Genomic DNA, 27,006 nt, shown 5'->3' with positions numbered 1-27,006 from the left:
CCATTATGATGTTCAAAGACGCACGCATGCACTCGCGCAACAAGAGAAGCAGATGTTCCCCTCTTGGGTGGGTGGGGGTGGGGGGTAGTGGAGGTCGTGAACTCCGGGGTGATTATGGGGATGATGAGCGGTCCCCGAGGACTAACGAGGAAACAATTCAGTGAGGAGAGCGAAACGTCCCGCTCACGTCGCCTGACGCCATCCTTGGCGAAGCCACAATAAGTCAACGAACCCACGACCAAAATGAGGGAAGTGAGGCCGTAAAAAATAAAACCTGTTCACTGTCACGGCTCATCTTTAATATCGAGACTTGAATGAAACGGCTTCATAATCTCTGCCCGCTGTAGTGACTGATGCTTCCTTAATCCTGCATGTGACCTGTAAAAGATCATAAAAAACGGCACGTTTCTTGGCAAGCGGAGCGTGGCCCCTGACAAGCCTCTTTAGTCTTTAAAATAAAAATATCCAAATGGTTTGCACATGCTTGATTTGGAGCCGCAATAGCTTCCCAGATCGAGTGTTTAATAAAGAATAAGCTGAATAAGTAGCTTGGATAAAGTGACAAAAAGCTTTCTGACTCAGAGGATGTCACATTTTCTCTGCCGCACGCACGTTTCGTCTTCTTTTTTTTTCTAAAGAACAAAAAAAAATTTTAATTCATGAACCATCTTGTTTTTTTTAATAAACTGGTTGTAATACAAAGATTTCTCCAATCAATTATTGATCAGGAGCTCACGACAAAGCTTACAAAATGAATACACATGCTCTAATAATTATCATCATCATATTCATCACGAGTGACCAACTTTGAAAAGACTTCAAAGAGTCAATTTTGATGGAAATCGTGAAGGTGTGTTTTCATTTCGAAATCTGCTATAAAATCATTTCTAGCAATTTAAGACCATAATTTTGAACGCCTCAACTGCTGCCTAAACCTTGTAATTCCATTTGTGGACTTCACTGCTGTCATTGGTGTGGGCAAGCCAGATGGATGAATTTCTTTTTATTTTTTTTAATAAACCTTTACTCCCACTCTCAGCGGAAGATTTCAAAGGAAGAAGTTCTGAGCTCCTGAATTAATTCTGAAAGTTGATGACTTTACGGGGGATGAAAAGCCGGATTCCTTGGGCTGGGGAGAAAAAAAAAAAAAACCTCGCGGGCTCTTTCTTGCTGTATGTGTGTACATAATTTAAAGCATCGGCATGTAGCGGCGACGACGAGGCAAAACACAAGAAAGATGACTCAGTGGCCTACATGCACGTTTCCTCTTTGGGCTTTTCTCAGCTTTCATCTCGCTTTTTTTTCCCACTTGAGCCTCTTCATGCAGACAACCCCCCCCCCCCCCCCCCCACAAAAAAAAATTGCCACCTCACAGCTGTAATGTCAGAGCCAGCATTTATTTATTCTTTTGCAATACTGCCCCTGCACTGCTAAGTATTCATCCGTTGTCACGTTTTTAGATGTAAAATTGGTCTTTGGTTAAAAAGTATTTCACCCTTCTCTTATTCATTTATTTTTTTGAAAACTTTAATGTATAAGATCATCCAAAAAAATGTGAACGTCAAAACCCAGGGATACATAAATTGCAGTTTTCAAATGGTGACTTTTAGGGCCCAACTCAATTTTTATTTTATTTTTTCTTGAGAAAAATGCAGTTTCTGTCCAGATAATTTGGCAGATTAGAATTACGATAACAGATTCATGTGCTGATTTTAAATAAAGATATCATAAATTGAATAAATTGATGCTTACAACAGTAAAGATTTAAATTAGAATAAATTCGGCCCAAAAATCTGATTTAAAAAAATTATTGTGTGTTGGGGGCTGGGGGGAGGTAATATTGGGCGATTAAAATCGGCGCACTGATTCATTGGGTCAGTCCCAAGATATATTTACCATTATGGGGGGGGGGAGACGATTCCAAGCTACCTGCCTGTTCTCAGAATCACTTCTCAAACTATTTAACCATTTCTTAAAAAACAAAATGAGAGTTGTCAATGAAATGGATTGATTCATGTTGACACCGCTAGCTAGCGCAAGTGCTTTAAGATAAGATAAGATATCCTTTATTCGTCCCACACTGGGGAAATTTACTTTAAGAAGAAGCAGCGGCAGTCGTCGTCGCTCGGCAGCGTTTACTCGGGGCTCCGTTAATCTTTCTGCTACTCTTGATTGGAAAATCCTTGTGGGCTTTAGCATAGCGCTTCACTGTATGTGCACACACGCACGCACATGCGTTTGCTGTTCCTGATGAAATGACTAAAAGCCGTGATGTTCACATGTGATGGCCATGTATGTCTGTTTGCTTTTTTTTTTGGGTGGGGGGGTGGGATATACATGTGTAAAGGCTTAGTGAGCATTGCACACTCTAACTACCACACCCGCCCGAGGCTCCCACACCGACCCCCTTGCCCCCTCCCTCAGTGCTGGTATGGCCTGGTGGCAAAACACAGACTGGGCCACCATGACTCACCAGTCAGTGCGTGAAGGATCCTGGATAAGACACGCAAATCGGACGTGGGCGCTCAAAAGCTCGGCAATGACATCAGTCATCAAATTCGCCGCTCGTTTTTACACGAAGCACCCTACCTCCGCATTACCGCCGTTCAATAAGTGCAGATTTAGTTTTATTTTTGGAACCTATAGCCTTCTGTTGTTTGCTGAAACGTTGCCATCGTGATTTTCATTTGAACACCAACGGTGGAGCAAGAAATGTAGGCAGATAATGTAACAACACCACGCACAGTCTGGGCACTGGTACCCAAAGTGGAGTCTCCCCAACTTTTTGTCTCGTGCATTTCTCGATGTGAAATGATGAGGCGTTAAGTATTGCTCCACAAAAGTGTAGCATCTGGTGTTGACTATGGTTATGTTTTTGTTTCATTTTTTTTTTTCTGAAACTGCAGCCGCATCTCCTCGTTCACAGTTGACCTCATTTTTCTTATCGCACTGACAGCAGCTGTTCCAAAAGATAATCCCCAATGTTAAATCTTACTAGTCCAGTCTGCTTGGCAGGGTTAGCGCTAATTAGCGTTCTTGTAGCCAGTACTTGTAGCCACTGGCGACTGGCGTGGTCGTCTTTTCGGTGTCCCAAGTTGGGTATGAGCATGTGTAGAGGGTTGTTGGATTTACACCAATGTTGGCTGGGGAGGGTTGGGGGGGGGGGGGATAATGTGAAGTGATGTTGCCACTATATTGTTGTAGCCCCACGCGATGTAGCTAGCTGCAAGCTAATAAGTGAAGCTTGTAACTAAGCTAATGAAAGGATGGATGAATGGAATATTCGATTAACTAATGAGTAACTAGTAGACGGATTTACAGGATTTTAACTGACAATTTAGCTAAAGAACCCCCCCCCCCCCCAAAAAAAAAAACTTGTGGATAGCCTGGCGAATTTATTGTTGGGTTGCCAACGAGGAGGCTGCGAAGAAGAGTGAGGAAGATGAGAACGAGGAAGCGGTTTCCCAGAGGCTCCTGCCAGTGTCGGTTTGTGTTGTAAATGATTCAGGGGGCATGCTCTTTATTTTTATACAACTATACCACGTGTGTGTCGATAGATATATTTTTATCCCACTCAGTCCTTTGTGCTTCTTTTATTATTTAATGTGCGAACCCACACTCGGATCAAACCGCAAAAACCACGCAGCCCACGTTAAAGGGGAAGTCAAGTCAAAAATAAAATGCTCCATGCCATTCCACAAGTCTAAACACACGGCATTCTGATGAAGGCTGCGTTTGGGAAATATGAATGAAGCATGCGGCCATTTTGATCCATTGCAGTGGGCGGCCATTTTGACACCTGCTGTCCACTGAAAATGACATCACAGTTGCTCAGGGCTCAGGTAAAGAACGACCAATCACAGCTCAGCTCATGAATGTCACATGACCAAAGCCAGAAAACAATTCCACCTCTAAAAGTGGAGTGGACCAGTAGCGGTTTGTCTGCAACCCTCCGTTTTGAGTGAAACTTTTGCTCGTTGGTCATTTTACTCAACTGCAGGGAGCACCGGAGACATATTTTAACTTTGGATTCCTTTTTGTTTCAGGAGGAAGAAAGATGTCGTTGGCGAGGAGCATCTGCGTGAAATCTGCTTCGGCTTTCAAGTGAGGACAAAAACAAGCAACAGGCTGAGGAGACAAAAGCCACAAAACAATCCCGCCACCGCTACATTCACACACAGGTAGACACACCGACACAAGACATACACTTGGTAGGTTAAGGGCATTAAAAAGTCATGTTATTTGTTGTTTTTTTTTTTTACATTTAGGGCACTTCTTTTTACATTTGTATGACAATTACATTTGTTAAAAATATTATTTTATTGAAAGCAAGATCCACATTTAATATATTATCTGTCAAAAAATAAAAATCTGTTCAAACTATATATATTTTTAAAAATCGATATAAAACATCATTGATTAAAATCAAGCAATAAAAACTTGTTTTATTTACTTTTAAATGTAAATTGTTTTTTAAATTAATTTAGTAATGCTTAAAAAAATGCTCAATCCTAAATTGCCTATTTTAGATTTTTATTTCAATTATTTACTTTTTATTTCAGGTGTTTTTTATATAAATGATACTTAAAAATACCAATTTAATCTCAATTAAGGATTCAAATTAAAAACCATGAAAAAAAGACATTTAATGTTCCCTTTATTATGTTTTCTTGTTATGAAACAACAAAATGAAATTTAAAAAAAACTGCATGTTGCCTAGAGTGCGGGTAAAAAAAAAAAAGACTGAAATCATAACAAGCATGAAGGTGATCATTGAGTGTGTGTGTGTGTGTGTGTGTTGCATGGCGCTAATTGGGTCAGCGTGACTGCTTGTAACGAGCAGATGCCCGTTTGCGAACCTTGAAGTCTGCCAACTCTGACACAAGAAGCCGGAGCCTCTCTGCGCTCTCCATTGCCGTCTGCGCTCTGTGTTCCGGTCGCTAGCTAGCCGATGCACAATTGACCCGCTTGCTATCTGAAAGCCGGAAACACAAGACGGTCAATGGCATCCTGTGATTGACAGCAAGGTGGGGCAGGGCGGATTAACAAATTAATTCCGCTCCTTTTGGAAGCGTGATACATTCCTAAAAACTGTCGAGACATGCCATTGCTCTGACACTTGATCCCTCTGCTGTATGGCAACAACATCATGAGGGTAAAGACACCTTGATTAGAAGACTGGACATTTTTTACAAGCCAAGAAAGGAACCCTGAAGAAAATAAGATGCCGTTAGTAGTTTTATTGAAAAATGCATTTTTAAAGCAATAGGCCAAACAAAAATCCTCCACCAGGAACTTTCACATACTCACAATTTTGAAGCTGCGGATCCGCATGTTTGCAGATTTTGGAAAATATTTTTGAATATTAAATTTGTACCAACTTGGGGTGGAGGGGTTTATGGAAAGTACTTTTCATTCAATAATTATTTGGAGAAAAATTTTTTTTTTGCCAATGCAACAACAGGCACGATTTTATGTGGCTTTTTGCTATTCGTGAGCTGGTTGGGTCCATATCGCCGCAACAACCACTAGGATGAATGGTTTGTTCCCTCCCCACAAAAAATTCCTAAATGACCCCCTGACCTCCACTAAAAATTGTCTTTAAATTTTGGGGGGGTAAAAATTATTGTTAATCAGAGGTCCACTTTACATTTCTATCATGCCATTGGCATTAACAGTCAAAGCAGTTTGAAAAATATTTGTAAAAGAACCACTAAAAAGTTGTTAGTTTTCACGGAAAAGGCATATTGAGCAATTGGAGAAAAGTCCGATAGATCCAAAAATTGTATCGGCATCATCAGACAATGATGTAAGTGATTATGAACACATAACGGTCGAGACATTTTGCAATTGAAGTTGTGAAAAACATTTACCATTATAGACCCGCAAAAAAAAATGAAAAAGAGTCCGACACATTCTTGCTGCTGGAGGCTGTAAATTACCCCAGTGTGGGACAAATAAAGCATATCTTATCTTATCTTATCTTATCTTATATTCCACGACTTTGTGGCAGAGGACAATAATGTGAGAGTCTGGAAAGATGCACGTTGCCGTGGCGGGGTCAGTGATGCCTCGGCCCGCCAGGCACCACGGGGCTGCGGGCATCCCGTCCGGCCCGCGGCCTCTGCTCCAGTTTGCTCGGTTGCACACGCACATTTCTCACAGACGCACCACTGCTCTCTCGTCTGACTGCTCCTCTTCGCTCTCGCTCGCTGTTTTTCTCTCTGGTGTGGAATCGGCACGCATGTTGGCCGGATGCAGCCGGCTAAGGCCAACGCGCGCAGGCAAGTGTTTGTTCCTGCTGACATGCAGTCAAAGGACACACACATGCAGACACACAGTCCCAGACACCAAGCATCAACGTCAAGCTGGTCGAAAGTGCACATGACACAATTTCACATCATCTTCCATGTCGCTCCCCCTGCGGTGTAGCTTATTTACATTGGAATGTAATGTTACAATCAGTCATCAATTGATTATATAATTTGTCAAGGCCCGAGGAGCATATTTACTCCAGGGTTCACAATGAATTGGTTCATCGGCAACTAATCAATCATGAAAATAATCGACAACTCTCTATATAATCGATTAATTGCTTCGAGACCTTGTTTAACTTAAAATGTCCAAACCTAAATAAATCTAATATTACCGTAAAATCCCGTGGATAATACACACTCCGCTACTCTAAAAAGTAGTATTTTACACATGTGTTAATAAGACAAAGAAACGTTCACCTTGTTGAGACGTTTACCAATGCCGAGAATTGTCCTGACAGCACCTATCGGCACCGCCGCAGTAAATTTCATACTATACAACACGTCACTAATACGGTAGGAACTTCAAAATAAGCCTGAGCAACCCAGATAATAAATGGGGATCAATGGCCACTACCCTTTTATTTTGAAGTTTTATCTGGCAGCATGATGGAGCGTAATGGCTGACTTGATTCGTTTTCCATCTTCCATGGCAATACCGTCAAAAACTGTTCCTACTTGCAACCGCCTTTAACGACACAACATCGTCCTTAAATAACGTTCACTCGCTAATTAAGGTTGCTCAAAAAACGACCTAATTACGCTGACATTGTATTGTGCGGCGCCTGTTGCTGGCTTTTACTCGCTGCTGTTTGTGTGACGTCACTTTTTTAATGTATTACTTTCAAATGGTGTTTAATGACTTTAAAATAGAAGCAAGTGCCGATACTGCCCCAAAAAAACACTATGAAAGTATTGAAATATGGGTGGTCATGACTGTAATCTTGCCCAAAATGGAGGGGGTCTACTTGAGCCTTTGAATGGGCCTCACGCTTCAGGTTTCTACATGTGTAACGTTTTGCTTTTTTGCTCTGCAGTCTTTCCTGGTGTGGGCGGCCAATGCCGGACCTGTGGCGGGCGCCCGCCTGCCGTCGCAGCAGTCGTGGCAGCGTGGCCGGCAGCACCGCCTAGCCATGCCGTCGTCTACGCGCAAAGGGGCGCCCAAGGACCCCGAGCTCGCTGAGCTCTTCTTCAAAGATGACCCCGAGGACGTGTTCTGCGACCTGCACGAGATCGGGCATGGCAGCTTCGGGGCCGTCTACTTTGTAAGTCATTCTTCAAAGTGTTGGAGCTGATGCTGGAACGGCGCCATGATGACAGTGGACTTTCGGCATTGTCGCTCAGGCCCGCAACTCGTATTCCAACGAGGTGGTGGCCATCAAGAAGATGTCCTACAATGGCAAGCAGACCACTGAAGTAAGACGCTCGCATGCACGGGCACACACGCCCTCTCAAGAAAAAGTCGACATTGACCAAAGGTTCAAGGTACAACTGCAATCAATTTCGCTGGGCAGCAGGAATTTTGCCGGAAGCAGGCACGCTCAAAAGGCGTGGCGGAAAACACGCGAAAGCCCGTTGGGAGCTTCCTGGGTCATCAAAAGTTGAATGAAAACTTTCAACTCGTGATGAGCTGCCTTGAGTTTTCCTTTCTATGTTTTTTTTTTTTAAATTTCAAAATAACTGAAATTTTCAACTTTGTCTTAATTTCAACTTGAACTTGAATTTTGGTCGATGCGCGTTGGAAACTAAGTTTGGTAATTTGTCACAATCTCAATGCCAGGGTGGCACCAGAGAGGTCTGTACAACGCCCCCTAGCGGCAGATATGCAGTAACCGCTGTGGTTTTTCTTGCGCAGAAGTGGCAGGACATCATCAAGGAGGTGAAATTTTTGGGGCAGCTGAGGCACCCCAACACCATCGAATACAAAGGATGCTACCTGAAAGACAACACCGCCTGGGTGAATATTTCTTTGCACTTTGGATTGACTCATGTGTCTGGACAGCGCCACCTATCTGTCAAATGTATGGAATACAAAATAATGGTTTTTTTTTTCTTGTGTCTTTCAAAAGCTGGTGATGGAGTATTGCCTGGGCTCCGCCTCCGATTTACTCGAAGGTATTTATTTTTAAGGGAGGGAGAGTGGGTGTAAATATGGGGAATAGAAACAGGGTGGTCATTTCTATTTTTGGTTGGCCATTTAAGTTCACAAGAAACCACTGCAAGAGGTGGAAATCGCCGCCATTACCCACGGTGCCTTGCTGGGACTGGCTTACTTACATTCCCACAACATGATTCACAGGTGAGTGTACGTCTCTTTTAAGTCGTCCTTGTGAACATTCGCGAAAAGCCCTGCGAGGCAACCTTTCATGTCTGGCGTCATATCTCAGCTTCTCTTATCATTTTTTTGCTGCACGGCCGAACGACCTTTGCACTGTTAAACGTTGCAGCGATGCAATAAAATGCAAAGGTGCTACGGGAAATGATACAAGGGGGGGGGGGGGGGGAGTCGCCACATTTGAAGATTGCTGGATTCGGTTGGCCAACATGTAATCATCCAACATCGAGTTTTACAGTGAATAATACTGTCCTTGGATTTGGTATTGTTCTACGTTTTGTGAATTGTTTCTCTGTTGTAGCGTCTGAATGCCAGCAAAAATAAAATAATCTGATATTAGATTTTTTTTTATTTATTTTTTTTTTGCTTTGGCTAAAATATGAATGAAAATAATATATTTTTTTTCCCATTATCCAGAATTTTTTTTCAACCATGGTTCAAAGTATGAAAAAAAACAAGCGTCTTTATCTAAATTTTATAATTTGGGTTAATTATTAGTTTTTTTCAGGTTTAGATTTTTTTTCATGTCTCAATTTTTTTTAATAATACCACCCTTTTTTTGGGGGGGGGGAACGGCAAAATAAATTAAAAAATAAAACAATTTGTCCAACGAAATGCATACATCTCCAAATTGTGGGGTTTTTTTTCAGGGGTGGTTTTCTTCTGCTATAAATTCACAAAATTTCATAATCCAAACATTTGTTAAAATCTTTTTTTTCGCAGTTCAATTTTTACCCCCCCCCAAAAAAAAATTCCAAAGAGTCAAGGACATTTTGCCATAGTTACACTTCGTTTTAGTTCATTTCATCAACGTAAGTTTCAGTTTCAATTAGTTTTCTCTCTTTTCATGAAATCATTTTTCTTTTGCGGCAAAGCTTTGTTGAAAGTTGTTCCTTTGCGGTTCTTCAGAGACGTGAAGGCGGGGAACATCCTGCTGACGGAGCCCGGCCAGGTCAAGTTGGCCGACTTTGGCTCCGCCTCCATCGCCTCGCCCGCCAACTCCTTCGTGGGGACGCCCTACTGGTGAGGCTTTCAACTTAGGGCTCCAAGTGAGGCCTTGAGGTTAAAAATCTGGGTTCTGACACCGCGTTAGGGTTTCGTATTATCCCCAAGCCACACGTTTTGAGTTTCTAATTTGGGTTTCAAGTCTAAGATTGGGTTTCAAAAGGAAGTGTCCTTTTTCGTACCTGTGCCTGTGTGTAATGGCGTGTTTTTGTGCGTGTGATCAGGATGGCCCCCGAAGTGATCCTGGCCATGGACGAGGGCCAGTACGAAGGAAAAGTGGACATCTGGTCGTTGGGGATCACCTGCATCGAATTAGGTAGCCTCACTTTGCTCGCCACGGAGACGAAAAAAAAAAAAAAAGGCGACTTTTTGTCTGGCGTTTGTCGCCAACGGGGTGACTTTGATCTTGCGTCTGCTTCCAGCCGAACGCAAGCCGCCATTGTTCAACATGAACGCCATGAGTGCCTTATATCACATCGCGCAGAACGACTCGCCCACCCTGCAGGCCAACGAGTGGTAAGGCGCCACTGTACTCCCCCCGCACCGTACCGTGGCATCAACGTTCGGGGGGGGGGGGGTATTTTTTTTTCTAAATGCTTTTTTTTTTTAGTGGAATTTTTATTAGCTTTGGGATTATTTTGCTGTGAAATATGGAGTTTTTATCAAATGTTAGCTTAAAAAAATGGAGTGCAATAAAGCAAAGGAAACTACAATCCTCAAACAACTTCCTGATTTTGTGCGGATATTGCAGTACCTTTTCGTTTTTCAAGCAGCATTTTATTTCTTTGACGAAAAGGTGTTTTATTTTTTATTTTTTGTCAATTTTCGTTGTGTGCGGGTGACCCAGTGGTTAGCGCGTCGACCTCGTAGTGCAGAGGTCGTGGGTTTGATCCCGGCTTTGGCCTCCCTGTGTGGCGTTTGCATGTTCTCCCCCGGGCCTGCTTAGCTTTTCTCTGGGTACTCCCACATTCCAAAAACATGCATAGCAGGCTGATTGAACACGCAAAATTGTCCTTTTGGTGCGATTGTGAGCGTGAGGTGTTGTTTGTCTGTGTGTGCCCTGCGATTGGCTGGCAACCGGTTCAGGGTGTCCCCCGCCGACTGCCCAAAGACAGCTGGGATGGGCTCCGGCAGCCCTCGCGACTCTTGTGAGGATAAAGTGGATCAGAAAACGGATGGATGTAATTTAGGTTTTAGTTATTGAATTCGATTTCCTTAACTGTGATCACAATGGATGCCATACGAAGGATTGCAATTCAATGCACTCCGCAGCAATATGATGTGATATGATCTGGTACCAGCCAGGCACGTGCACACATAGCCACAAGGTGGTGCTCAAGCACCTGCCCTTTTGGCCCCCCCACCCCATAAAAAAGGACCCTTTTTCCCCCCTTCATTCATCTGTATTAACCCTGGAGAACCCAAGAACCCTTTTCTTCTTTGAAAAATGATGAATTTTACATTAGCTTATAAATAAAATGTATTATTATTATTATTATTATATGTTCACTGAACACCAAAATATATGTTTTTTCAAATATTTAATGCTTTAATCCTAATTTAGGATTTGGGCCAAATTTGACCCTTTGTGTTTTAAGGGTAGCATTTGAGTCGCAGAATTTATAGGGCCAAATTTGACCCTGCGGGTTCTCCAGGGTTAAATAAATCAATAGATAAATCCTCTTAATTCCCCTCCGTAATATTTTTTTGTCTCAATTGAGTCGCACAGGTGATAGGATCACTAAGAGTGGGGATTTTTCATATCCACTGCGGCATCCCATCACCTCCCGCTTGTATTATTGACTCTGTTGGGAGGGATGGAGAGTTTCCACTGCATTTCCGTGGCAAGTTTAACTGGGGAATCTTTGGAATATTCCAAACTGAAAACTTCCCGGGGCGTTTTACCGGATTTTTTGAGAACGAGATATCGTATTTCGGCATAAACATTTGTTTTGATGACAAAATAGATCTCGTCCTCCTTCCGCTCACCACCACAGAAGCCTTCCACTAGCGTGGCTAACATAGCGGCTAACGCACCTCCAGGGACTCGTGGGGCGCACGTGAAAACTCCGCAAGCGCTTGAATGTAGGGCACAAAATGCAATTGCACCTCCTCTGCTAAGGTTTGACTTTCAAATGAGGTGATCACGTCAAAAAAAAAAGAATAACATGGAACAAAATTCAGCTGTGGAAGTACTTTGCAAATGCACTATTTGGCGATATGTCATTTATATTAGACCGTGGGAAAACCCCAAGTGTACCATGAAGCTAATTTAGCCACTAATGTCTTCTCATCAAGTTATTTTTAGATCCTAGGCAGCATGTAGCTCCGTTGTTGATCGTCTGATCTCGTTGACATCATTCGTAGCAGGGGCTGCATTGGAGATGTTGCGCATCGCATATCAAGATCACCATCAATGGTCAAGTGCAGAAATATTCAATAAATATCATCTTTGGTGTGGAGAAAAAAACAAACCAACACAAAATGCATGCTTGATCGAGAAAACACTCCAGGCAGGAGCCACTTTGGTGTCTCGGACGACTCTAGGGAGAAAGAAAACTTCAGGTGATGGAAAATTTGCCAGAAGCTTCCAAAGCAGAACCGTCAAAGTTTCATTTCAAATGATTTACAGTCCAAGAGAGGAAAAGCTCATGTTTAAAAAAAAAAAACGTGATTGATTATTGTTGATTATTGTCCATCTCCAGAGAAAATATATTTCATAAGGTGCTCGTTGATGATGATGATATCTTCTGGTGCAGGTCTGACCCTTTCCGGAGCTTTGTGGACTACTGCCTACTGAAAATTCCTCAGGACAGACCCTCATCGGGGGAGCTGCTGCGAGTGAGTCCTCGTCGCTGCGCTTCTTGTCACACGGACTGCAGATGTGTCTCGAGAGGGATTTTTTTTGGGGTGGGGGGGTGATCTAGGATCATCCCAAAAACTATGAGGCCTACTCATGTTGTAGTACAGGCAGGCCCGGTCAGCGTCATCTGAGCTTTCTAGGCGAATTCCCGTTGGGCGGGGTTGCGTGTTACGCTACAGGGGGGCCGCTGCTACGTTACTTCCCTCTGGTCATCGCATGATATACGGCACTGACTGACATTAAGAGCTTCATCACCAAGTCGCAGCAATTTTTTTTTTAAACCAATTTTCAGCGCAGCCTCTCTCATTCCTTTTCTTCAAATGCAGCGGCGGCACCCCGCTGAGGTTCCGAAATGAGGTCGAAGGCAGCGGGATTAAAATGAGATTACAAATAGTCTTTTCCGCCGTTTGACCGGGTCACAAACGTTGCTGGACAAACAAACTAAAAGAGCCCAAATAATGCGCAGCTACACATGTCAAACATGAAGATAATAACAATGAGCGCCCGCGTTGCGTGACTGACGGCCCCAAAAAAAAAAAAAAACCACTCCAAATCCTCACGAGGGGGTTTGAAAATGTCCAGCGCTTCAATTGCGCGGGTATTTGGACCCATTTTGCAAAATGGCGCCACAGTGCGCTACTGGTTACCGTGTCTGCTTCACAATGCAGAGTTGCAGGGTTCAATTCCGGGCTCTGGCCTTCTTGTGTAGGGTTTGCATGTTCTCCATGTGCCTGCGTGGGTTTTCTCCGGGTATTCCGGTGGCCTCCCATATTCCAAAAACATGCGTGGCAGGCTTGATTGTCCCTGGGTGTGAGCGTGAGTGGTCATTTGTCGTCGTGTGCCCTGCGATTGGCTGGCAACCGGTTCAGGGTGTCCCCCATCTACTGCACACCCGTGACCCTCGTGAGGATAAAGCAGATGGCTGGATTTCCAAAACGGCAATATTTAAAATGTTGTGTTGTCAGCATTTGATAGAATAAAGCTCAAATTTAAAAACGTCGGTAAATGTCCCATTTTGCAGCGTTGCTGCACCGTTACATGAAAATCAAGAATTCGTTTCAACTCGCAGGCGCCCTCCGGTGACACTTCTGGCAATAGCGGGTCCAATGAAGGCGATTATCACGTTTCTGGTTTTACTTTCTCTTCCCCAGCACGACTTTGTGCGCCGGGAGCGGCCGGCGAGGATCCTGCTCGACCTGATCCAGAGGACCAAAGATGCCGTGCGCGAGCTGGACAACCTGCAGTACCGCAAGATGAAGAAAATCCTCTACCAGGAGAAGCACAACGGGCCCATGGGGGAGAGCCAGGAGGATGAGGAGGTGGGACCGTCATGCACACGGCACCCGTTTAGCCTTCGGCTTATGTTTCCGAGCACTCGTCGCACAGGGAGACCTGTGCTGGGTTCCTGGGTTCCTGTGCAGGGAGACCTGGGTTCACGGCGATTTTATTTTGAAATTCCCACTTGTCGATCAGCCATCCCATCCGTCAATCGACTCAACCAGACTCAAATTTCAACGGGCATGTGCATTTGTAACTTTGTGGACGTGGACTCGCAGGACAGTGAGGCGGCGAGCTGCAAGATGAACAGTCTGGGCAGCAGTCACTCCATACCCAGCACGTCGGTCAGCACGGGCAGCCAGAGCAGCAGCGTCAACAGCCTGCAGGAGGTTCTGGACGACATTAGCGTGATGCACCCGCACGACTATGGGAGCACCCTGGACTCCTCCGTGCACACTGAAAAGGTATTTCTGCCCGAACGGGCTGCGGGGCTGGCCGGGTGTCGCCAAGTTTGCATGTTCGCTCAACTCCCGTTTTTAGACTGCGACCGGGCTAAATTTGTCATGAAGTTGTTCAAGCGCGGCGGAATATGTGGCGTCAGCAGGTGGAGTTGCCCGCCTAAACGGGCTACATTTGGTCCTCTGCCGATGCAACAAAGCTTGTTGTCTGTATTCCTCACGCGTTACTTTACAGACTGCTACCCGTTTATGTTTCTCTTGAAGAAACAAAAGCATAACATGTCTGGCATCAGTCAGGTGGAGTTTGCCGCCTCAACGGGCTGCGTGGGGCGGATGTCTCAAAGGCAGCATGTCAACTGAACCCCCATGGTTTTTATAGCACGCTGACACCACACATGATTTTTGTTGAGGCAAAGCGTAAAAGTGGGTAAAAGGCCGCTGGACTCTGCCGCCTAAATGGGATGCGTTGAGTGGTCAGCAGACAACCCAAAGTTGGCATGTTTGTTGTTGTTTTTTTTTTACCACATTTTTCCCTGAGTGTTGCCAGATTCAATTGACCTCAAAGCAAACAAGTGTTTGATGTCTAAATGTGAAGTCCTTTTAGCCAAACGGGCTGCCTGAGGTGTTAGCCCAACTAAAATTAATTAATTCAATTAATTCAAGTTAAGTCGCATCCTGACTTTGGTTCCTTTCCCGGTCGCTACCCGTCTCACTTTTGTCTTGATGACAACGAGTCATAAACGCAGCAGCCGGGAGAGTTTTCTGCCTAAACGGGCCGCGTAGGGTACTCGTTGATCTCCCTGCATGTTGTTACAAACCTTTACCAGGGTTGATTTATGTGGAAAAAGCGCAGGCATGAAATGTGCATGATTGTTGTGTGTCAGGAGCAACAGTACACCTGGGACGAGGGCATTCACCCCAAGAGCAGCCAGGCCCAAAACTACAAGAACCAGGCCCGCTTTGCGACCATCAAGTCTGCATCCTTGGTAAGATTTTCTTTTTTTCATGAAAATGATCCCTGCGAGTGTGGTTTAGCCACAGCACCCTCACAACTTGTGTGAAGACGGCTGAATGCTAGAGTGTTTGTTGAGGGTTCGATCTTAAGTCCTTGCGACCAAGTTGAAGTGTCCTTGAGCAAGACATTGAACCCCCCCGGATGCTGGTAGATGTAAAATCGGTCTGAACTGTTTTGAGTGTGGAGTGTGCTTCCGCGCACATTCCCGTTGTAATTCCTGAACAGAATTTTTAAACTTGGAAAATGAAAATTGCGCACAAAGGGACTCTCGAGAAAAATTTGGTGTGACCAACTTAAGCACTGGTGCAACCACAAAAAAAAAATATTGGGTGCACCGGTTTGAAAGGTTAGTCTGGAGTACTGAGATGGATGCCCTCGCTTTGCTGCTTTCTGGACTGCTAACACGGCTAACTTGAAGCACCGTGTGGCTACAATAGGTGACATCTGATGCCTAAATGGGCAGCATGAAACAGGCGGTGAATGTCTCAACGTGAGCTCGGACGTTGCTATTCTATGGACGTCCACCATTGCGACGTTTGTCTTCCAGCATCAGAGGCCCGCTATACTGTATGCGGCAGTAGCAGGTGGAGGTTTCTGCCTCAACGGGCTGCATGAGATGTTTGGTGGATTTCTCAACATTAGCATGTGAGCTGCAACACCACATTTTGTTACTTCTTAGCCATCGAGCTTGATTTATCTCAAAAAGAGCAGCGCCAGTTCAAGTGTGTGCGCCATGATTGCTTTCTGCCTAAACGGGGTGTGGAAGATGCTATGTGGATGTCTCGACATCAAAATATATGCACCTCCACATTTTGCAAATTGCCAGACTGCTACCAGATTAGATTTTTATTGTTCTCCCAATACCGTAATTGGCAGCAGCATGTCGAGCTTGCCACCTAGACGGGCTGCGGGAGTTATTCGTCTGACGTCTCAACGTGATGTAAAGCGTTATTATATATAATTTGTGTCGTTTGGGCGAGCGCGCTTAATTTTCTCGAACCGCCGTCGGCGTGAAAATCGATGGCGGCAGCCACTCAGCGTTTTCCTTTCACGTCTTTTCTTTCTCTCGTTTTCTCTTTGTGTGTCTTCCACTCGTCTGTTGTCATAGAAACAAGCCGTAGTAAGTTGTAGTAAGTCGGCGGGCTTTCACGTGGGCTTTTTAAACCCTCCGTGAACCGCTGTGTGCACAAGTGTGTGTGTGAGAATGTGCTTGTGAGTGTGTACGTGTGCGCGTGTGTGTGTGTGTGACTGAATGTCTGTGTGTGTGAGTTCGAGCACCTGTGTGTGTGTGTGACTGAATGTCTATGTGTGTGAGTTCGAGCATGTGTGTGTGTGTGTGTGTGTGTGTGTGTGTGGCATGAGAGGGTGCGTGTCTCCGCTTGTGTGTGCGTGCAAGTGAGAATGCGCGTGTCTGCGTGTGAGTTTAGACGGGATGCGCGTGCGTGCCCGCCGTGTCCTTGACAAAGGTGCGAAACACACGCGTGCATGCTCGCGCCTTGGTTCATCCGAGACCTTCTATGCCGTGCGCGAGCGCAAGCGGCTCCTGGGTTGGTGTTGGATGACATCATCTTTTTTTTTGCCCGCGTCCTCGAGCAGGGGAGACAAAGAAAGCGCCGCCGGGCGTTCGCGCAGGCGTCCCCACAGATTGGAATGGTGGAATTGATGGCATGATCATCTTCATCATCATCATCATCATGGTTGAGGTTTTGTGCGCCCTCCATCCAAACGAGTCGGGCCGGAGTGAAGCGGACGAGGGAGGGGCCGCAGAGGTTATTCTAGGTCAAAGCAAAAGCCCGCTTGGGGGGGGGAACAACGCGGGCATATCCGCCACGTTTTTCAAAACGGCTTTGGACTCCATTTGACCCGACCCGACCTTTGACCTAGCGCACATACACGCATTTGACCTCAAATCATTTTTCATTCATTGTTATTTTTGTATCTCCTCAAATTTCTTCTACTTTAAACTTCTGAGAAAAACAAAGACTATGGGATTTTTTTTTCTTTTGAGTTGAAGTGCTTCGAATTGGTTCAACTAGGACAAATATCGCTATTGGACTCCTTTCATCAAATCTGTCATTTTGGCCAAAAGTCACAAATTGATCTAAACGGGAGATTTGGAATTGGGGGCCACGACCAACCGTTATCTTCTGTCAATGTTGTTGTTGTTTTTTTTTAATCTGATGAATCTTTCATCCATCCCTTGATTCCAAAAGCAGATCAACTTTTCAAAGTGGCAAAATTGCACAAAGTGACGCAAATTCAACTTCCCGCTTTGGTCCCCTTCCATCAATAAAATATTGATGACTGTTTCTCCAAAATCAAAGCAGATCTTTTTTTTCTTGCCGGAGGCAGAGGGGGAAAAAAAAAAAGTCTGCTTTCGAAAGATGACAACATTTGCTGAAATTCCACACACGTTTGAACAAATTGAAGTTGTTGCGAAATGATTCGTCAATGACCGATGATGAATTTGATCATCACTGAAGCGTTGTCCATTTCCAGAGCTGAAAGGCTTGAAAAAGAAGGGAGGGGGGGGCGGCAAAAAAACGGCGCGGCGCCCGCTTGTCATTTCCCTCACTAACGTGCCCAGCCGACCCCCGACCCCCCCCCCTTCGCCAAGCTCCCGTCAATGAGGTATTCATGTAACCCACCTGCTGCCCGCCGCCTAGCGTTAGCGCCGCTCAAAGGGCGGCTCTGTACCGGCCTCCGCCTCCCTTTTGCGTGCCCTGGGCACCAACCAGGGCACGTCGTTGTCGGAGGGGGGGTGGGGGGGCGGGCAATCTGGGCTCCCTCGGACCCCGGGGGCCGGCACGCAGAGGACGCCGCCCGGGCCAGGCTCCCGGATGCCGCTGCGCTGGGCCGCGCTCGCCGCCATGTTGGGCCTGAGGCGTTCGGCCGGGACGTACCGGAAGATGCGCAGCCAGGACGCGCAGCAGCCCTTCCGTCGTCAGGTCTGGCCCCCGTTTCGCGATTTCTAGCAAGCGCGCGGTTGATTGAATTGTTCAAACGGCGTATAGGTTGGATTCGCTGGAGCCACCTGGAAGGCGGAGTTTAATATGAAGAAATCGAGCTTTTCATGCGCGAGGGTTTGTTTGGGTGGTGGTTGAGGAATTGAAGTTGGAATGATTTGAATCGATCAAAATTTGTTCTTGATTTTACCGCTTGGTGCTTTCTACCGCCTTTATTACCGATTCGTCTTACTGTTTATTGTGTATGTTAAATCGCTCCATGTACAGCACTTTGTATGCAGCCATGGCTGTTTGAAAGTGCTCGAGAAATACTCTCGACGTGACTTGACTTGGAAAAAAACGGCAAGAAAAACATATGCACGGAACAAAATGAAAAATCTGCAAATGTGGGGGGGGGGAAATTTGTCCCGGCGGATTACAGAATGAGCTCAAAATGTTCCGAAACGTAACAAGAAGTCCGCATGGCTGGCGTCGGGTCGAAACCGCCGACTGGGTGTCACCATTTGGTATATTTTTATTTTATTTTATTTTTTTCACTCTTGGAAAACAGATTTTGAGTCTCAATGAGTTTTTGGTTGTTTTATTTTATTTTTTTTATTTGGTTAAAATAAAGAAATGTCATGTCACAAATCCACACGTGCCGAAAATGGCTTCCGCTCTTTTTTGTCGATGGCTCAACGTTCGTGTTTGAACAATCGTGCCGTTTTGGTGAGGTGGGGCGCAGGAGGGTCGGGGGGGGGGAGGGGGGTTCTTGAAATGTGAAAATTTCTACCCGATGCCAATGACGTCTCAAATAGTCATCGGAGAGTCCGACAATGAACATTTGAATGAGATCAACAGTTTGACGATGGAATGGTTTGAAATGGTCGACGAATGCGAGAGGAGGTGCTCAAGATCAAAAATGTGTTCGTTCGCCTTGATTTGTCGTGGAAATGCAAAAATGTGGCCTTTTGAAAAATCAGTTCAGGAATAGTGGAATGGGCAGTGAACATGTTTCCCGTTTGGCAGGTTTTCTGTGAAATTGTCGGAATGCGGTCGAGGTTTCCTCACAGAAAAATGAACGAGATGTGGACATTTTGACCTTGAAATGGTGTCTGAAAATTTGCGAGGAGGAAGCCAATGTGTGGAGTGATTTGCATTTATTTGGTTTCATGGCAACCGGCGATCGTTCAAAATGTGGCTATTGTGCTGGGGGGGGGCAGGGGGGGACGTTGTCCAGCTGTTGTCACACTGAAGTTGGGATGTTCGTTTCAATGTGTTGCTTGAGAAGCTTGCCTCAGTCGTTTCCAACATTTTTGGAAAACCAGATGAAAAAACTGCACCTAACCGTGATTTTTAACCATCTGTCTATCGATTATTTTGTCGATTTATCATCTTTAAAAAAATGTCAATCCCTTTCTTCAAAAGCAGGACATTATGACAGTGCAAAAAAAATGGATTTGTGATTCAGTCACTGCTTTTCTCCGTCACATGTGAAATTTAAAAAAAAAAAAAGAACCAAAATGCTGATCGTTGTTTTCAAAAATAAAAAGCAAATCATCCGTTTTTATTGAGCAAAAAGATAATCGGTCCACTTTGATGGATGACAACCGGTAAAAAGCCAAAATTCACAATCTTTGGACAATTTTCAATAAAAATGGCATCTTCAGCGATTATTTAAAAAAAAGGATTGATTAATTAGATCATTGATTCATTGTCTATTAATCAATTAATAGCTAAGCACTTTTTGTGTTTTGGTGGCCTCGCCAATTTTTTGGGGGGCGGGGTTGCCAAAAGTGATTTTATTATTCTTGACGAAAAATTTTGATTTTTACAGATATTGTGACATTGTGTACTGGGAAAACTAAAGAAAAAGAGAATTTCCACAAAAAAAACCCCACAAAATTTTGATTTTTGTCCAATGCTGGCGTAACAAACCAACCAAACAAGCTCGCCACACGAGCCGGGAACCAGCGTCCTAAGCGTTGCTGTCCAAGTCTGAAATGTTGCCGTTTTGTCTCTCAGGTGACCAAGCAGATCCACGAGCACGAGCAGGACAACGAGCTGCGCGAGCAGATGTCGGGCTACAAGCGCATGCGGAGGCAACACCAGAAGCAGCTGATCGCCCTGGAGAACAAACTCAAGGCCGAGATGGACGAGCACCGCCTCAGGCTGCACAAGGAGGTGGAGACGCAGGCCAACAACGCCTACGCCGAGCTGGAGAAGCTGGCCAAGAGGCACGCCGCGCACGCCGACAAGGAGGTATGCGCCCACAAAAAAAACAACAACAAAAAAACAAGCACTGCAGGCAGCCAAGGACTTGGGAAGATGAGAACCAAACATCCGCATAAAAAAACCGCACGTAGAAACGGTATCGTTTTTTTGCGGTTCGGAAAAACAAAATAACCCTGAGCCACATGCTGCTTCACTGAGACCATTTGACGCCGATCGAGATCGGAACTTGCAGCCAGCCGCGTGACGTTTCACATATAATTTGCGGGGCGACGGCGCGTTAGCACGCCAGCGTGCTAACGCGTGTTAGCCGTGCGCTAACACGGCAACGTGCTAACTCGCGCAGGCGAAGGCGTCGCTGGCCGAGGAGAAGAAGTTCCAGCAGCAGATGGTGGCGCAGCAGAAAAAGGAGCTCAGCACATTCCTGGACACGCAGAAGAAACAATACAAACTCTGCAAGGAGAAGATCAAGGAGGTGAGCGAGCCGAGTGCTACGACGGTGTTTGGCTAGCAAGACGGCTAGCGCTCATGTTGACAGAAACGTCCAAACGTACGCGTTGGGGGGGCGTATCGATTGTCTTTGACCGCTGCAAAAAAAAAAAAAATTGTTGAAGGTGAAAAAAAACAAACAACCCCCCCCCAAAAAAATATATATATATTTAAACGTATATAAACAGGTGCTAGTCAGGTTGTTGATTGCTAAGTTGTCTTTTGTTTACGAAACGCAGACGAGTTGCTGTTGGCCGTACGCGGGGGGGGGGGGTCTTTCATCAATGACATTGTCGTCGTTGCGGTCGCGCGGCAGGAGATGAGCGAGGACGCGAGCACGCCGAAGAAGGAGAAGCAGGAGCGTCTGTCCAAACACAAGGAGAACATGCAGCACTCGCAGGCCGAGGAGGAGGCCGACCTGCTGGCCCGCCAGCGCCTGCGGCTGGAGCGCCACGCGCGGGCCTTCAAGCGAAGCGCCCTGCTCGCCCGCCACCGCCTGGAGCAGGAGCACATACGAGAGGTACGCGCCCACACCCACAACGCCGCACACGTGCGCGTTCCAGCAAAAAGAAAAGAGCAGATGATCAAGAAGATGTGCAATAGTGGGAATATCGCAGCGTTATCAACATTGCGGTTCGAGTTCCCCCCGTGAAGATTTGTTGCCTTTGTCCAAAAAAATAAATAAAATAAAAAAAATAAAGCCAGCGGGTTGGAATTTGGTGCAGGAGCTGAACAAGAAGAAGAGCCAGAAGGAGCTGGAGCACGCCACGCTCATCCGCCACGACGAGTCCACGCAGGAGCTGGAGGGCCGGCAGCTGCGCAGCCTGCAGAAGCTGCGCGAGGACCTGATCCGCCTGCAGCACCAGACGGAGCTCGACAACCAGATGGAGTACAACAGCCGACGCCAGAGGGAGCTCCACCGTAAACACGTCATGCAGCTGCGGCAGCAGCCCAAGAACATCAAGGTGGCTGTTACAAGAAGACTTTGGGGAAAAAAAAAAAAAACGTTATCCCTTTTGAAGCTTCCTCCCGTCACGTCGTTGTTGTTGTTGTTGTGCACGCAGTCGCTGGAGCTGGCCATCAAGAAGCAGTTCCAGGACACGTGCAAGGTGCAAAGCAAGCAATACAAGGCGCTGCGCCACCACCAGTTGGAGGTGACGCCCAAGGGCGAGCACAAGAGCGTCCTCAAGGCGCTCAAGGACGAGCACACGCGCAAGCTGGCCGTCCTGGCCGAGCGCTACGAGCACAGCATCAACCACATGATGGCCTCGCAGGCGGTGCGTACCCACAACGGCGCAGCGCGCATCTCTCCTCACAAAAGCCACCCAATTGGTTGAGCAACAGGTGGACGTGGACTCCACTATCGACGTATTGCGCAAGCTTGTAGAGGTCAAACATCAAAATAAATTTTAAAAAAATCAAGCATGACAATATCTCAAAAATCTGATGTGCTCGGAGAAAAATTTAGCAAAAAAAAAATTTTTTTTTAACTTTTTAACTTAATTTCCCATGCTAAATGACCATTTAATTTTCCAAGTTTTACGAGTCTTTTTTTTTTTTTTTTTTCAGCAGCGTCTCCGCTATCAACGTATTGCGCAAGCTTGTAGAGGTCAAACATCAAAATATATTTTTTTTAAATCAAGCATGACAATATCTCAAAAATCTGATGTGCTCGGAGAAAAATTTAGCATGATTTTTTTTATTTTATTTTTTTTTAACTTTTTTTTTACATTTCCCATGCTAAATGACCATTTGATTTTCCGAGTTTTACGAGTTTTTTTTTTTTTTTCAAATACATTTTCTGGCACCAAAAAAAAAAATAAAAAGTCCATAATGCAATAAATTATCTTGTTTTCCCACTGAGCATTTATTTCCCCCCCCAACCTGTCCAAAAGCCTCCGCGCCACATACATACATGTGTTTTGTGGGGGGGGGGATGAAAGCCTCACGTTGTGATTTTTGTTCTGTCGCCGTGTCGCGGCTCAGCTGCGCCTGGACGAGTCCCAGGAGGCGGAGTGCCAGGCGCTTCGGCAGCAGCTGCAACAGGAGCTGGAGCTGCTCAACGCCTACCAGAGCAAAATCAAGATGCAGACGGACGCGCAGCACGAGCGCGAGCGACACAAGCTCGAGCAGAAAGTCTCGCTCCGACGAGCCCATCTCGAGCAAAAGGTACAAACGCGGGGGTTTGGGCTCTTACTTAGCACCCATGCCTGCAAAAACCTTTGTTTGTTTTGTTTTTGTGGACCTGCCCATGCTAATCGTTACTCGCAAGTGAAGCTGAATTCTTTGAGATTCTGGAGCGTGTTACAGAACCAAAATGGCTGACCTGTGTGTTTTCACCACTAGCTTCAGGACACTTTTTATTTTCTCATTTTCTCCAAGTTTCTGGCTGCTAAGTAAAACTAGCATCCATGGATGAATTCTTCAACAAAAAAAAAAAATCCTGAGGCAATATTAGAGGCCAACCAAAATGTGAACCTTGACGAGGACCACCACCAAGATTCAAAATGTCCACATTTGCAGTCTGTGAAAGCTCTCAGAATGTCTGTCCTCGTTAACTTTCCATCGGTGACTGGCGTCGTGTGTGCGTAAATGAATGCACGTTTGTGAAATCTCTTTGTTATTGATATGCGTGCGTGCGCGCGCTGAAAGGAGAGTGCGTGGCGATGATGTCATGTGTGGAGACCGCGGACGAGGAGGCTTGGTGGCGTTGTGGCGTCGTCTGTCGCCCTCTGCTGGCCGCCCGGCGACGTGGCGCTACAAAACGCATGACGTCATACTTTGCACAAACAACTCCAGCAGGACTGGCGTGCCTGTAGTGTGTGTGTGTGTGTGTGTGTGTGTTGGCCAAAATGGACCTTTTGACACCGGTTTGCCCCTTTTTCCAGCTCTTTTTGATAACGTTGGTCTTGCGGGGAAGAAATATCGAGATTTTCTTGTGACGTGCCGACAAAACGGACCTGAAGCGGAAGGAAGGGCGACGTGGAGTTTATCTCGTGGTTAAAGTGAAAGTGATCTTCGGACTGAAACTTAAAATAAGAAAAAGCGAGTGTGTTGTTGTTGTTTTTGTTGTTGTGGTCAGATGGAGGAGGAGTTGCTGTCGGTGCAGAAGGATCGCACGGAGCGCATCAAGCATCTGCTGGAGCGCGAGGAACGCGAGCTGGACGCCTTTGACGCGGAGAGCGCGCGGCTGGGCTTCGCCAACTTGGCCGCGGCGCTCGACTGGGCCAAGGATGACTACAGATGAGGGGCTGGCGCACGCCCCTCCCCCTCCCACCCCCCCTTCCCTTCCTCATCTTCAGACAGCCAATCCGCGGGAGCCTTTGCCTCCGCAATGGCAGCCGCTGTGAAGAACAAGAAGAAGACGACGATGAAAAATCGTCATCGTTAGGTGACGAGTGGATTCCAGCACAAAAGGGCTCTCGCTAGCACGCGCCGACTTTGCACCCAAGGATTTGACGGGGAGCTTTTACTTATTTTCATATATTGTATTTTAAATGCGATTTCACTGGGGGGGAAAAAAAACACACACATTTTCCCTTCTCCGATTCAAGTGTTCCGATTTTCTTCTTCCGACGACGATGAGGATGATTGCATGCACTTTAATCACGGCCAGCAACCGACCGCGCTCGGCCCAACGGGAAGCGAAGCGCGGAGGTGTTGACACGCTTTCAATTATATTTGTAAATAAAGTGCTCATGACGCAACATCCATGTCGCCAGCCTCCTCTTCATCGAGTACACCGCTGCGTTTGGGGCTTGTAAAAAGTAGGAATTTCATGATTTATTTTTTCAAATGTATTAACTAAATTTATATGATTAACAAAAAAAAAATCAATACCAAATTGCCACCATGTTTTTGATGCCGTTTTGTATTCTCGTCAATAAGTTTTCACGCTGAATTAATTTGGGAAAAGATTTTTGTGACATTTGACCTCATTTGACCTTTTATGCGATCGTAGGACTGCCTATATTCATTCATTCATCTTCCGAGCCGCTTGATCCTCATTAGGGTCGCGGGGGGTGGGGGGGGGTGCTGGAGCCTATCCCAGCTGTCTTTGGGCAGTAGGCGGGGGACACCCTCAATCGGTTGCCAGCCAATCGCAGGGCACATAGAAACGAACAACCACTCACACTCACACCTAGGGACAATTTAGAGCGTTCAATCAGCCTGCCACGCATGTTTTTGGAATGTGGGAGGAAACCGGAGCACCCGGAGAAAACCCACGCAGGCCCGGGGAGAACATGCAAACTCCACACAGGGAGGCCGGAGCTGGAATCGAACCCGGTACCTCTGCACTGTGAAGCCGACGTGCTAACCACTGGACTGCCGGGCCGCCCTGCTTAAAATATAAATGACATTTTTTAATGCATTTTAGTTATTTGTCCAAAACTTTTTGTTAGGGCTGTGAAAATATGGAGCGGAGTAACCAGAGAGAGGCACTCAAGCCGGTCAGTGATCTGAAGCTGACAAGTTGATTGCGAAGCAGCTTTATTGATTCAACCCATTGATGTGCGCCAGGTGAAACGGCGCCCCCCCCCCCCCCCCTCATTCCTCATTGTTGGAGGAGTCCTACTTTCCCGCCAGCTGCTTGTAGAGTTTGGGCACGTAGTCGTCCCATTGGGCCTGGTAGCAAGTGGCAGCGACGGGTGCCCCCAGCCCGTACTTGCGGCGGAAAGCGCCAACGCTGAACTTGCCGCGGCCGTTGCCCGATCGGTTGGTAAGGACGGGCTCGGTGCACGACAGCTCTCCCGTCTGGCTGTACACCAGCCAAACGTAGCGGTGGAGACCTGCACACAGGAAATGCCATCGCTCGCTTAGCATTTTCCAGAACTTGGATTCCATTTTCTTCCAACTTTTACTTTGTAATTGTGTCACCTGTTCCCTCAGGAGGACCGGAACCGACGTAGTCGGACAAGACGACACCGGAAGACACGTCGTTTCCTTTCATGTTGACCACTAGGAAGTGATGCCACTCTCTGATAAACACAAGTCCACATTCACTTGTTTCGACGAGGTTTGCGTGAACACATTCCAATATATCAATTAAGCTGTACCGTTTTTTTAAAATTCTTTATGAAAATCTGATGTAAAATAATCACGTAGAAAATCAATGACCCATTTATGAAAATGAATTTATTTCTCAAGATGTGTTCATGGTGTAACCTGAATTTGGGCTCCTTCCTGCTGGGGGCGTCCGGGTCAGTCAGGACTAAAGTGTAAAGTTTGCTGGGGTCACATCCCTCCCACTCGATGCATGTGGGCCGGTTCTGAACCTGGGGGGAGTGAAAGGTCAGCATATTCCAAACGAAAAAGTGAACCTAAAAAATGGCAGACATTTTTTTAACAAGTTTGAGACACGTTTGTCTTCTGTTTTTTTTTCGTATTATCTTCAATTTACTCGAAAATGTAAACATACGGCATTTAAAACGACACATTTTGTGACAAAATTGACTTGGAAAGGAAACCATGAATTTGGTGAGAAATTAGAATTTTCAAAGACACCAACTGGGCCACCACAGGTCTAAGTACTTGTGTGGCAGAAATATAAACGGATGGAGCTTTGAAACCTGTTCTCGTCTTTCCCAAATAAAAACTTTAATCGCGCATTACCTGCCACAATTAGCAACTCGGCTAGGCTAGACCGAGCTAAGCTAATGTAGCTAACCTGCGTGGGCGTGAGCACTTTGCCCAGCTCGTCGATCTCCACAGAGCCATATTTGACGGTCAGAGGCTGGCCGGGCTTCTCCTCCACCTCTTGGAGTTGCAGAGGGCCACTCCACTGGTTCACATCCACGGGCATGTCTAGAAGGAGCCGCTAACCGCGAATTCAGACGTAAACGACCGTTGCCTCTGTTTGAATTCGACAAGGCAATGAGACGTTCAGGGACCAGCAGTCAAAAGTGTTCGTTTTTTTGTAATTTTTGGTTTTGATTTTTTTGGCAACAAAGCTTGTTACGCAAAAGCACACGCACACAAAACAGTGAACAACGACGAATATTGGTTTGTTTTGAACAGAGGACCGAGGAGTTTACTTTTTTGTATCCATGGTAGTTTGTTTTATTAACTAAG

General features: G+C 45.9%; 3 protein-coding genes across 8 annotated transcripts in view; 1 reads left to right on the top strand and 2 right to left on the bottom strand.

Annotated features, from left to right (window-relative positions):
- taok3a (TAO kinase 3a) overlaps positions 1-24,643 on the top strand; it is a 29,952-nt gene extending 5,309 nt beyond the window's left edge. For 2 of the 5 annotated variants that reach the window (XM_052068919.1, XM_052068918.1), the window contains exons 2-21: positions 4,047-4,181; positions 7,352-7,579; positions 7,659-7,730; positions 8,170-8,271; positions 8,384-8,429; positions 8,517-8,613; positions 9,559-9,672; positions 9,879-9,970; positions 10,077-10,170; positions 12,414-12,495; positions 13,669-13,836; positions 14,074-14,259; positions 15,138-15,239; positions 20,239-20,475; positions 20,792-20,920; positions 21,251-21,454; positions 21,660-21,899; positions 21,999-22,211; positions 22,921-23,103; positions 24,017-24,643. In XM_052068919.1, the coding sequence (XP_051924879.1) occupies positions 7,448-7,579; positions 7,659-7,730; positions 8,170-8,271; positions 8,384-8,429; positions 8,517-8,613; positions 9,559-9,672; positions 9,879-9,970; positions 10,077-10,170; positions 12,414-12,495; positions 13,669-13,836; positions 14,074-14,259; positions 15,138-15,239; positions 20,239-20,475; positions 20,792-20,920; positions 21,251-21,454; positions 21,660-21,899; positions 21,999-22,211; positions 22,921-23,103; positions 24,017-24,181 (2,658 nt within the window). In that variant the 5' untranslated portion in view covers positions 4,047-4,181; positions 7,352-7,447 and the 3' untranslated portion in view covers positions 24,182-24,643. Of the gene's footprint in view, positions 1-4,046; positions 4,182-7,351; positions 7,580-7,658; positions 7,731-8,169; positions 8,272-8,383; positions 8,430-8,516; positions 8,614-9,558; positions 9,673-9,878; positions 9,971-10,076; positions 10,171-12,413; positions 12,496-13,668; positions 13,837-14,073; positions 14,260-15,137; positions 15,240-18,067; positions 18,217-20,238; positions 20,476-20,791; positions 20,921-21,250; positions 21,455-21,659; positions 21,900-21,998; positions 22,480-22,708; positions 22,761-22,920; positions 23,104-24,016 lie in introns of those variants that run through there. The other 3 variants (XM_052068920.1, XR_007962850.1, XM_052068921.1) reach the window with 3 other exon arrangements.
- vsig10 (V-set and immunoglobulin domain containing 10) overlaps positions 1-27,006 on the bottom strand; it is a 172,362-nt gene that overhangs the window by 13,298 nt on the left and 132,058 nt on the right. The window lies entirely within an intron of this gene.
- pebp1 (phosphatidylethanolamine binding protein 1) lies at positions 25,409-26,847 on the bottom strand. The gene is made up of 4 exons (XM_052069113.1): positions 26,603-26,847; positions 26,101-26,210; positions 25,813-25,913; positions 25,409-25,724 (listed from the first exon to the last, which is right to left on the bottom strand). Exons 1-4 carry the CDS (start codon positions 26,735-26,737, stop codon positions 25,507-25,509), a joined length of 564 nt encoding a protein of 187 aa, XP_051925073.1. The 5' UTR covers positions 26,738-26,847; the 3' UTR covers positions 25,409-25,506.

This window comes from Hippocampus zosterae, chromosome 6 (assembly GCF_025434085.1).
Source record: "Hippocampus zosterae strain Florida chromosome 6, ASM2543408v3, whole genome shotgun sequence".
Taxonomy (NCBI): Eukaryota; Metazoa; Chordata; class Actinopteri; order Syngnathiformes; family Syngnathidae; genus Hippocampus; species Hippocampus zosterae.
Note: the sequence above shows the minus strand (reverse complement) of the source record. Positions and strands in the feature narration are given on the sequence as shown.

What these genes read in the sequence shown, in the direction of transcription:
- pebp1 (XM_052069113.1), bottom strand. Translation starts at nt 26,737, where the DNA reads ATGCCCGTGGATGTGAACCAGTGGAGTGGCCCTCTGCAACTCCAAGAG. An exon ending in AAGTGCTCACGCCCACGCAG is followed by an intron (nt 26,211 to 26,602) that starts GTTAGCTACATT and finishes CACTCCCCCCAG; the next exon opens with GTTCAGAACCGGCCCACATG. An exon ending in AGGAAGGAGCCCAAATTCAG is followed by an intron (nt 25,914 to 26,100) that starts GTTACACCATGA and finishes TGTGTTTATCAG; the next exon opens with AGAGTGGCATCACTTCCTAG.